The 11,820-nt window shown below is 47.0% G+C and overlaps 1 protein-coding gene across 1 annotated transcript in view; it reads left to right on the top strand.

Annotated features, from left to right (window-relative positions):
• Positions 1 to 261: 261 nt before the first annotated feature.
• epha4l (eph receptor A4, like) overlaps positions 262 to 11,820 on the top strand; it is a 59,620-nt gene continuing 48,061 nt past the window's right edge. Inside the window, 3 exon segments of the mRNA XM_069147454.1 lie at positions 262 to 536; positions 2,285 to 2,352; positions 4,882 to 5,545. Of these exon segments, the coding sequence (XP_069003555.1) occupies positions 440 to 536; positions 2,285 to 2,352; positions 4,882 to 5,545 (829 nt within the window). The 5' untranslated portion in view covers positions 262 to 439.

Genomic DNA, 11,820 nt, shown 5'->3' with positions numbered 1-11,820 from the left:
TGTGAGGGAGTCCTGGTGAGTTTTACATCGCCTTTGTACCTGCATGGCACATCTCTTGGAGAAATGCCACCTCAAACAGTCACCATGTCGTCGTGTGTTCGTCTGTGATGGCCACTGGTAAATGAGAGAGTGAGTTAATTCGGGTGTGCGGGGGGGGGGGGTTGTTAATGATTATTTCCCCCCCACTTCACCCCCTCCTGTCCATTGCGTTTCCTATATGGATTGACGGGGTCCGCGTCAGAGCGCACAAAGTAGACCCGCCTCCTGGCTGTGGAGCGCTCCGTGCGTTTCTCTCCCCCTGTCCGCTTCAAACCCATATTCCACTGGGAAAGAGAGAGAGAGGGAGAGAGAGGGAGCGAGTGAGAGAGAGAGAGAGAGCAGGACCTGGGAGAAGAGCAACGAAAGAAAAAGAGGAGAGAAAAACGGAACAACGACACAAATGGCACTCATGGCAGGGATTTTGTTCACGGCCACCTTTCTTATTCCTGGGATTTCTACATTCGTTTCCTCGGCACGGATATACCCCCCAAATGAAGGTAAGGTTGTTGGGAGAAAAAAGAACTGCCACGGACTTCTGACTTCATCCCCGCTCCGTCTCTGTGTGTTTGCGCCGCGGAACCTCGCTCCGTGGGCCCCGGTTGAGAGCGCGTGGAGCCGCGATGAGTTTACTGAAGGAAAGCACAGACGGTCACCTTTACGCAGCGACTTTTGCGGGGTTTTACGTGACCGAAGCTGGAACGAGAAGCGACTTTTCCAATTGCGCCTCGGCTGTTTAAGTCTCGGCTCACGGTCGGATCGTATCAGCACCGAAACCCGCCGGGAACATTAATACTTGTAGCCCCGATTCGTGCGGGTTTTCTTTTTTTTTTTTTCTTCTAGAAAAGAGCGAAGGTCAAACCAATCTCTGTTTAAAAAAACCAAACATTTTAATCTTCCACAACATCTACATAAACGGACCCGTCCTGTAGAAGAGAAATGAAATGTTAATGTTAGTGGGAGACTCACAAATCCGGCACACACCCGATTGACCAAGCACCTCGTAATCCATCAATTTGAGAATTGGTGACAGTGATCGCTTCTGTTGTCACGTTGTGATTAGGTGGAAAATGGTCCGATTCTTAACAGATTCTAAAAGTTGCATTGTGCATCTTTTGCGCATCAGACAGCCTGAACGCCGAACTCGGGAATATTTACCATCGATTAATCAACGATTTTTGACTGTGCTCTGGTAGATACGTAGCTTCACAAAGCGACCCGATATTAAACTGCAAGAGATTTTAACTGAACATGGTGTGTCGTAGAGCAAGAGCTCGGCAGGTTTCGGAACTAGAGCTGCCTGCTCGGTGTCCCGGGGCGCAGTGTATCCATATCGAAATGTTAGGCCCCTAGACAGATTATAACCTTTACTTTACTTCTGCAAACACAAATATATTCTATTTCACTTAAAAACCTCCCCGGTTGATGGATGTGTGTCCCCTGCAGAACAACAGTGTGCCGTCTGTATCTGTGCTTCGGCAGACACAACAAGTCCACAAAGATGCACTACGGAATCCGTTAAAATAAATATGAAACCAATATTTCAGTTTTAAAATGGATCAATCTGCATTGATCCTAATAATTTATTCCATAGACTTAAATATCGGGCCTATTTATTTAGTTAATTACGCATTTTTACGCACCGAATCAAAACGACCCTAAAAAATGAATACACTCGATGCAATTTTGGTGTAATTCAATTGAAAACACGTTTTAATTAATGCCTCACGTGCGCTATGTTTTACTTTTTCTCGGGAAAGTATTGTGCTGGATTGCGTGACAGTCAGGAACATTAGAAAATGCTTTTGTTCTTCACGCACCAAGTTTACACGCAGGGCTCCAAATCAAACCTGCTTAAAGCCGACGGTGAGCAAAAGGAAAATCGTTATTTGAAAGACACTGGGGAACAACATTTGTCATGTGTAGAAAATCATGTTCTTAACGAAAATCAATCAAAACCACGTCCGTAAAGCACAGCAGGGAATTACGCAGAACAAAACCTGAACAAGTATGTCGTTTGTGAGACTCTCCGGCCTTCAGATTGTATCCCCCCCTGCACTGATATTCATCATGAGGATATTTTTCTCCATGATAAATCGCTTCAACAGTTTTCTCAATTCATTAAGAAAAACCGGAAGCCATGTTTCTTCCTCAGAGTATTAGGCCTAATTGGATTATACTGTATATGCCAATGCTGATGTTGTAAGGACGATCTGGAGTCTCACTTCTCCCTATTCTTGTTTTCCAGTCACGTTATTGGACTCCAGATCTGTACAGGGGGAGCTGGGATGGGTCGCCAACCCGACAGAAGGAGGGGTAAGTCCTGCAAAAGAAGTGTCCCCTTGTTAGGACGCATGGTCCCCTATTGAGCAAAAAATAGAGAGGTAATATCCATCATTGGCAGGAGCAGTGGAGTGGAGCGCCAAATAGATACACAGCCGTCTTTGATAAGGTTTTGTGTGGGTGAGCCCTTCATGGGACTATCTTTGTGGAGGATTTATTGTGCAACTGTCTGTACTGTCAGGATATTAGGCTCAGGGTGAAATCATTTCAGTTATGGTGCACCAAAGTATGGATAAATTAGAATCTGATATTTTAGAGAGTCTCCAGAACACCCTGCAGGGCCCCATGGGGTACCCACTCAGAACCATCGGCCTATAGGCACCCCGCTCGCCCCCCAACCCCTGCTCCTCTTTCTCCTCGCTCCCCTTCTCTCTAACCACTCTGTAATGGTCAGATGCAGGGGCCGATACTGCAGCGGGCGTCAGGTTTCCTGAATAGACGGTGGATTGAATCGGTCTTTGTGGAGAAACTTTATATCCCTTTCCACCATTGAGTTGAAGAGAGAGAGAGGGAGAGGGGGGAAAGAGAGAGAGAGAGAGAGAGAGAGAGAGAGAGAGAGAGAGAGAGAGAGAGAGAGAGAACTTGGCAGCCGAGTGAGGGTCTTTTGGAAGGGATGAATAAGGGGGAAAGTGCAGCAGGGTTCAGCTCTGGCCGCAGGACGACCAGCTATAAAGCAACAGGGAACAGGGTCGACTGAATGTGTGATCCTTCAGTTTAATTGACGCATAGTGGCTCTGATAAGAGACAGAATACAGGCCACAAAGGGGCCCACAGCAGCCACAAGCATTCGACTTTGGAAAAAGGTGAGACACATGTCTTAAACATGTCTAAATATGATCATCTAGAAATTGCTAAACATCTATTTGAATGCCTAAATTAATAAATGTTCACTTTAAACAAGTCAGCAGTCACTCCTCCAATTGTTTTACTTACACAAATGTGATGATGAGCACAAACGAGCCTTTTAATGTTTTATGAAAATGTATGCAAATTTGCAACGATCACGTCAGCTAATGAATTTGAACGGGGGGGTGGGGGGGGGGGTCACCTTGTGCAACTAATGCAGGCTGTGCTCGTGAGCCTTTCCAAATGAACTCGGTCGGCGGAGCGCTCCGGTCCTCCCCTCGGCCATTTTATCACAAACAAATGATTGACGGGGTCCTGGCAGCCCCAGCGAGGCTGCATTCACCCTCTCATTATGACCAATTGGCCTTATTCTCCCTCTTTCCTGCTATCGGGGAAAGGTGCGGCCTTATCTCAGCGCCGCTTGATTTCCACAACAAAAGGGGGGCCGAGGGAGGAGAGCAAAGTGGAATGGAACAGCAGGGAATGATAGACATTTTCTCAAATCATACAGCCGCAGCTATGTTTAGCATTATCCCACTCCACTCGAGGGAAATAAGGCTTTAATCCAGATCGTTTATGATAAGGCATCACGTCAAATCTGGCAGCGTAACCCATATCTTCCACAGTCCCATTATGATTTTTGTGTAAACGGTCGAAGCCGTACGCCAGCCAAAGGCTTGTCTGCTCTTGTTTAGGGCCCAGCTCAGTCAAAGACTCTATTTAAAACACCCGGTGAAAAACTTTGGGGAACGCACTGCTTTGAGCCTCTCAAGACGTGCTCGTATTTGCTCAGCGGTGCTCCGTTGAGAGGGGAACTTTATCATAAGTAAAACAAACATTCCCTCTCAGTAAAAATAAGCCAGAACGCGCCGGATAACGTAATCCATGTGCCCCCACGTCAGCGTCTCCCTCTTCCCTGTGAGTTTCATGCTAACGTCAGGGAACATGTGTGCCCCTGTCTCCCCAGTCTCAGCCATGTATGCAGATGTAAAACAGGCACACATTAGATCATTAGCATTTATTCAGAGATCCTCAGCATCCACATAATCCTCTGTTTGCATTCTTTCCTCTTTACCTATTCTGATGCCCTGAACCACCTGTGTGTGTGTGTGTGTGTGTGTGTGTGTGTGTGTGCGCGCGCGCGCGTGAAGAGGATTTTGTATTCTACTCCCCCAAGCAATTGAACTGAAGGCATTACAGAGGCATAAACCTAATTACACATTTCCTTTCTCATAGTTGAGGAGCACCAATGAATATTAATATCTTTATGATTCTATATTAGAACCTGACAAGTCTATTAGGTGTCATTTATAAAATATGCTTTAAACTTAAGCCATCAATTAATTGCTCTGCTGAGAGTCAAATATTGACTGCACTAACAAAATGCTTTTCTGCACAGTATCACTCATTCCCGACATCAACTGGCTCCCAGTCATGTGTAATACTCACACGGCTCATTTTAATGAGGAGACCATTTATTTCAGATATTTTTCAGCTGTTCTTACCTTTAACTATTCTGCCGTAATGCTTTTATAGGATTTTCTTACAGTTTTTCTAGTTATGGCTCTGAACATGAGTAATTCAGTTAGCAGACTGAAAGTTTAATGAAGTTCAAGAATATCCTTGTAACATTTTTTTATTGTGTCCTTTCCCCAGTGGGAGGAAGTGAGTATAATGGATGAAAAGAACATCCCCATTCGGACGTACCAGGTGTGCAACGTCATGGAGCCCAATCAGAACAACTGGCTCCGCACCGACTGGATCCCCCGCGGAGGTGCCCAGCGTGTCTACATTGAGATCAAGTTCACCCTCCGAGACTGCAACAGCCTCCCGGGGGTGATGGGAACCTGCAAGGAAACCTTCAACCTTTACTACTATGAATCCAACAACGACAAAGAGCGCTACATCCGTGAGAACCAGTTCGGCAAGATAGATACCGTCGCGGCAGACGAGAGCTTCACTCAGGTGGACATCGGCGATCGCATCATGAAGCTGAACACGGAGGTCCGGGACGTCGGCGCCTTGACCCGGAAGGGTTTCTATTTGGCCTTCCAGGATGTTGGAGCGTGCATCGCGCTTGTTTCCGTTAGAGTCTTCTACAAGAAATGTCCCTTGGCTGTGCGTAACTTGGCCCAGTTCCCTGATACCATCACGGGGGCCGATACCTCCTCACTTGTGGAAGTTCGGGGCTCGTGCGTGGATAATTCGGAGGAAAAGGAGGTTCCCAAGATGTACTGCGGAGCTGACGGAGAGTGGTTGGTGCCAATTGGGAACTGCCTGTGCAACCCTGGATATGAGGAGCGCAATGCAGAATGTCAAGGTAAAGAGAGGACATTTCTCACAGTTTTTTCGCCTTTTTTTTTTTTTTTTTTTTTTTTTTTTTCTCGATTCATAGACTGGTCTGTCCCCTCAAATCCTGCCCACCCTTGCTGTACCCTTCCTCTGTCTGTTCCTTTGTCTTTATCCTCCTTGTTTTGTTCCCTTTGTCCTTCCCTTCCCTCCCCTCCCTCCCCAGATGCACCCACCTTGCACACTGTTGGATGTTTTTATCTCCTCGCTCTGCCACTCTCTGCAGTCCTCTTTCCAGCGTCTGGTTGGCTGATAGAAGCAATGATGACTGTAAATGGAGTAATTAGCGGGCCCACAGGGAGGTGTTGTGCAATGGGATGCGTCCCAGGAGGATTCGTGACACCGGGAGACGAGGGTAGAGCTCCAACTGGTTCGCGCTACCACTGTGTCTTTCACCCCCACCTGTTCTTTCTCTTATAGCCAATGGAGGCCGAAGCTGGGGAAAAGAGATAGACAGCTTTACAGGAAGAGAAGGACAAAGACAGAGTTTATAATTCCAAGCAGGTATAAGAGGAGTGAAAATACACAGCTGAGATGGGGTGGAAATACTGCTATTTGGTGGGGAGGGCGGGTAGTCCGCTGTGGATGATTATTGTAGTCCCAGCTTGCCGTGATTCGATACCAGGCACTTTGATGAGGTTTTAAGGTCAGTGCAGAGTGCCTCCGTTTTAGATTTCTTTCAAATCAGGGGCATGATGGAGCCGTTGGCATGTTGGTGAATTCAAGACATCTCCTCGGAGTGCCCATTAAAAACCTGCCAATAGATGCTTTCGAAAGTCCTGCTTTTAGACGTCTCGAGCTCAGGCTGTTGATAAACAGCATTTCTGATGGTCTCTGCCCTAATTTAACTGGCTTGTTTCATTGCACCCAATCGATTGTAGCTTATGGTCGACCGCACTCCATTGTTAATAGCGCCTAGTAGTATTCAGCAGCTGTTCTGTGGATCGCATTCAGCCTCTTGCCAAGCTGAGGCGCGGTTGTACGCTGGCCAGATGAGCGGATGCCAGTTCTGCCATGATGGTTTATTGGGGTACCCCCTCCCCACACCCACCACCCACCACCCACCACCATCACACACAAAAAGCAGTTGGCTGCAGCAGTGAGGGGTCAGAGGCTGGGCACGGGTGATTAACAGGGGGACGGACCACTACACCTCTCCTAATTTATGAGGGAGCCTTTATCTTGGAGGACTAATTGCATGACAAACAGGTCTGGTGATTTAGGGGTCTACCACTGGCTGCTGCTTTGGGGGTGGGGGGAGGCGAAGGGGTTCAAGTGGTCACAGATGGGTTTGTGTGTGTGTCCTTTGGTGTTTGTTTGTAAAAAGAAAAAAAAAAAAGCTTGATATGAGCTGTAAGAATTCTCTTGGACTGATGCCATCTCCGCTGTTGCTGGCTTCAGACGGCCCCGGCCAGGTTTCTGTCCCCCGGGGTCAGAGGAGCAGAAAGAGACGGAGGGCTGAGGGAAGTAGAGCTGAAGGTAGTTAGTTACAGACTCAAAGTAAATGTTCTCTGGCTTTCTATCATGCAATTTACTATAATAACCTCTCGTGTTTCAAATCAGAACCCTGATCTCATACTGTATATCAGAACTCTTATTTGCCTGCAACATTGAAATAGACTCCGTGTCTCTCCCCTTTAATTCCTGTTGAGGAAAAAAAATAAGCTGTTACCCATCAAAGAAGGCAACAAAGGATTTGGAAGCCTTGATTTTTTTTTTTTTTTTTTTTTTATTACTAATGCAGTCTCGTAGTGTTTTGCCGGCCTGGCAATGGCACTGGCACTGGCACTGGCACTGCTACTCAAGCCAATATATCCATTTACTTCACATATCACTGCATGTGCTTGAGTTTGTTTAAGTTTGCAGTGCCAGGACAGCCACTCTATTCCCTTCTCGCTTCAGCTACTCTCTTTGTATTTTTTCGAACGTTTCACTTCCAATTGGACACGGGATAACCTGCACTGGGTTTTAGTCTGCGGCGTCAGTGGGGTATCAGCTCCAGTGACTCGAGGGTTAAAAGGTGCTGGACAATGTTGGTTTTCAAGTGCACTGATGAGCTGGTTAATATTCCCCAATGTGACAGGCTCCATGGGAGAGGGGCTCCACTCTTGGATGGCTGTGTTGACCAAGGGACTTAAACAGAAGCTTGTTTTTGTTTTGTGTGTGTGTGTGTGTGTGTGGGGCGGGGGGGGGGGGGGGGGTTGTTGGATATCAGTGGAGGATTGTGAGTTTAGGTGTGTTTGTTAGTATTTTTTTACGCATTGACCAGTTTTAATAGGTGTATGAGAGTGTGTTCTCACGATGTGGCTTGATAAAGTTCAAACCATCTCTTTTAAAGGTTTTCTGTGGTGCACACAGCTCAGTTGTGTGTGAGTGTGTGTGTTGCATGCCTGTGTGTCTGAGCTTGTCTCGTGTACGTGCGGGGTTACAAGGGCACCTTGGCCCCTGGTTCCCAGCCCAGGATGAATGGGCTCTCCTCCATCATTGTTTGGGGCAGCGGCAGAGCCGACTGAAGCTGCTGATGTTTGGGGGGGAAAAAAGAGGTAGAGGGGGAGCTGGCGGGGCACGGGGGAGTTGTATTCTCCACCCCTGGCAGAGGTCGGGGGTCAGCCCCTTTTGCATCCATCTTACTGCCGCGTCTGACAGGGTCGTGGATCCAGGATTGATTAAGACGTCAGGGTTTTGACAGCTGTGGCAGCGTTGTGTGTGTGTGTGTGTGTGTGTGTGTGTGTGTGTGTGTGTGTGTGTGTGTGTGTGTGTGTGTGTGTGTGTGTGTGTGTGTCTGCGCTCGAGGTGGACCAAGGGTGTCTAGGGTTTAGTCCCAGGGCCAAGGCAAGAGGGACAACCAGGGCACTGTGGGCCAAGGGGGGCCCCCTGATCCTAAGGAGAGGGGACTCTAACTGTTTGCATTTGGGATCCCTTTCCCTGGCTCAATGGGGGGAGGGAGGGAGAGGGGGGGGCATCCTCTCGCTCCTCATCTGGTTAGGGGGTCCCTGCTGTTGGAGGTGCAGGGGTGTTGATGAGGTGGTGGGAGGCAGGGATTAGGGAGAACCTTGTATGCCATTAAGGGGAAATGAGAAACGTTTGACCGACAGTGTGCTCTGGCAGCAGTTTTGACTCCGCAGAGCGATAATGTATGTTTTCAGGAAAATCAGCAGATTTCAACTTGTGTATATATGTATATGTGTGTGTATGTGTGTTTGTGTGTATGTGTGTTTGTGCGTGTGTGTTTGCCTTCAATTTTAATCTGTTAGCGTATGTGACTGTGGAGGATGTAGCTCGGCCGAAGTGTGAAGGTGACAGACGCTTTTGACACTGCAGAAAGCTGGATCGTGGTTGAGCTGTGAACCAGGTCCCCCACAACCACCTCTTACCAACACACACACACACACACGCACACACACACATATACACACACACACGCACGCACACACACACACACACACACACACACACACACAAGCCTTTCTGTACTTCTATGTTTGTGATCTCGTGATCCTGCAGTCTAAAACTCAAACTGGTCCTTCAGATCTATCTTCTTCAGATCTTCTGGTCTATTGGCTTTGATTCATTTCCTGGAGGCTTTGCCTGATCATATCCATAACCACTAATCCTTAAATTAAACTTAAAATAAACCTTAAACCAGGTCTTCATTCTAAAATGTAATTATTTACCTTTTAAGAACTTTTTTTTCTCTCCCCAAAAGAGATGTGGGTCCCCACATCGTAACGAGGTGAGCACATGTGTGTATCTATAACATGATTACATGATTAAACACACATACACACCTACCCTAGCCTAAACCATCACAACGAGTGCTTAACCCCAACCCTTATTCTAAACCTAACTGAACCCTAAAACCAAGTCCTAATCCTGAAATTACATTTTTCCAGAATAAAATGAATTTTATTGCATGTTTTTATTTTTTTATTTATCATCTCCCTTTTGTCCTGCTGCTGTTTATTTAATACAAAATGAAAAACGTGTTTTATGTACATGCTACATTAAAGCAACCCTGTGAAAAGCAGCAGCATCTACAGTTCATTATCTTAACTTTATTTCCACGACTGTGTGTGGATAAAGGCTCACGGCCCGATTGTGATGTCAGAGTGCGATCAGCGCGTTTTCTCACCTGAGGGTCGCCGCCTGCCCTCCCTCATTATTACCAGCAGTCTTTGCTGAGCTGTAAACTCTCCTCGGCGTTGGATTAAGAGGTTTTTAGGGATGAAGTTTCTTTCCTGAGCTCCACTTATTGTGTGTGTGTGTGTGTGTGTGTGTGTGCGTGTGTGTGTGTGTGTGTGCGCGTGTGTGTGTGTGTGTGTGTGTGTGTGTGTGTGTGTGTGTGTGTGTGTGTGTGTGTGTGTGTGTGCGTGTGTGTGTGTGTGTGTGTGTGTGTGTGCGTGCGTGTGTGTGTGTGTGTGTGTGTGTGTGTGTGTGTGTGTGTGTGTGTGTGTGTGTGTGCGTGTGTGTGTGTGTGTGTGTAGGTCTCCCATTCTCTCCCTCCCTCTGTTGACAGTGTTAAATATGCGCTTGGGAGCATCATTCTAAATTCACCACATAATTCTATTTAGCCCTCCGGTCCCCGGTGGCTTTAAATACACAGACCCCCAACCCCCCCCCCCCCCCCCCCCCCCCCCCCCGCCCCACCTCCTCTTCTGCATATTCCCAAATTTAGTATTTAGTATTTGCATCTTCTTTTCGCCGGCTTGCTTGTTTTTTCTGTCTTTGAATTTCCTGTTGCTTCATCGGCTCTTTATGATCGCGTCTTTCTTTTCACATGTCCCTTTTCTCTTTTTATACGCCTCCATTTATACTACTGAGTTTCTTTAGCAATTTTCACCCTTTCACATCGTCTTTTTTTTTTTCTCCTTTTCTTGTCTTGTCTTTTTTTATTTTTTTTTTCCTCTCTCTCTCTCTCTCTCTCTCTCTCTCTCTCTCTCTCTCTCTCTCTCTCTCTCTCTCTCTCCCTCTCTCTGCGCCAGCCGGTCGGGGTGGTTAGTGTTTGTCAGCCTGTCTCTGGTGGCAGCAGCAGGAAGTGGGCTGAATAATGAGATTACCTCCACTGTTGGTGAGGGAGGCAGCGAGGAGCAGCGCGCCGAACATCATCACCCGTCATTGTTCCCCACAAACACACACGTGCACAAGCGACACATGCGAGTGCAGAGGAGGACGTCTTAGCAGCCAGTATGTGCACACTCGGGCTCACACTGCTTATACAAGCAGACACAAATATAGGCGCACACAGACATGTAAAAAAAAAATCACATGTTAAGTCATAATACACAGACATGTGGAGTGGAGGTGAATGTACTCATCACTCCCGCTGCCACCAGAGAGGCTCATTTTGTGCTGCTGAATAGAGACGAATCTATTGCCAACGCAGGGCAGGAAAGAACAGATCGAGAAAGAGAGGACAAAGTGTCTCGTGAGCGGTCCTCCGCCCGCCTCCCGTTCCTGCTCAAATAATTGCTTAAAGCGCTTTAAACAAAAAAAAAAAATAATATTCTGTTCTTGTTTAGCTCCTCAAATAATGAAAAAAAAAAAAAAAAAAAGTCCTCTGAGCACACACAGATCCTCTTTAGACTGGACGGCGGGGGAGGCGAGGGGGGAGGGGGGGGCTGCTGGTGGTAATTCAGCCGTCATTAGCCGAGGTGCTGAAATGTTTTTCCTGCTCGGGCTGCCGTCCTGCCTCGGTGTTTGTTCCCCTCGCGGCTCTCGACACTCATCACCCCTCTCTATTTCTCCTCGCGGTGCCCTATTCAGGGCAGGAAGCCACCGGTGATCGAGCATGACCCCGGGGCTGAGAGCCGCAGTGCTCCCACAGCTACATCGCACCGGGTCACCAATATACACCTTTCACTCATTTATCTCCTTTTAACTCTCTTTTATTTATTTATTTTTTTTTTTTTTTTGGTGAAAATCGAAACACCTTTTCAGGAATTGTTTTGCTGGTGTGCCTTGTTTCAAGGAGCTGACATGTGTTGCAGGAAAGTGCTGCAAACACATAACACTACATTTGACAGAGTGATCTCTGTTTGAATGTAATATGGAATATTCTTGTTAAATAATATGTTAAGATGTAAAGGTTATATTCAGTAAGATGCTGGGAAAATACAGTTTGTGCAGAACAAACAGGGCTCTGCGTTGTGCCATTGAGCTTCACAGCAAATATGCCTTGATGTCATGCTGTCTCATGTTGTACCAGGTGGAATCTGTCAGTGGAAGGACATTAGTTTAATGGGTTTG

This window comes from Embiotoca jacksoni, unplaced genomic scaffold (assembly GCF_022577435.1).
Source record: "Embiotoca jacksoni isolate LCO1_2020_lvr unplaced genomic scaffold, fEmbJac1.0.p SCAF_14, whole genome shotgun sequence".
Lineage (NCBI taxonomy): Eukaryota > Metazoa > Chordata > Actinopteri > Embiotocidae > Embiotoca > Embiotoca jacksoni.
The sequence above is the reverse complement of the archived record's forward strand: the minus strand, read 5'-3'. Positions and strand labels throughout refer to the sequence as shown.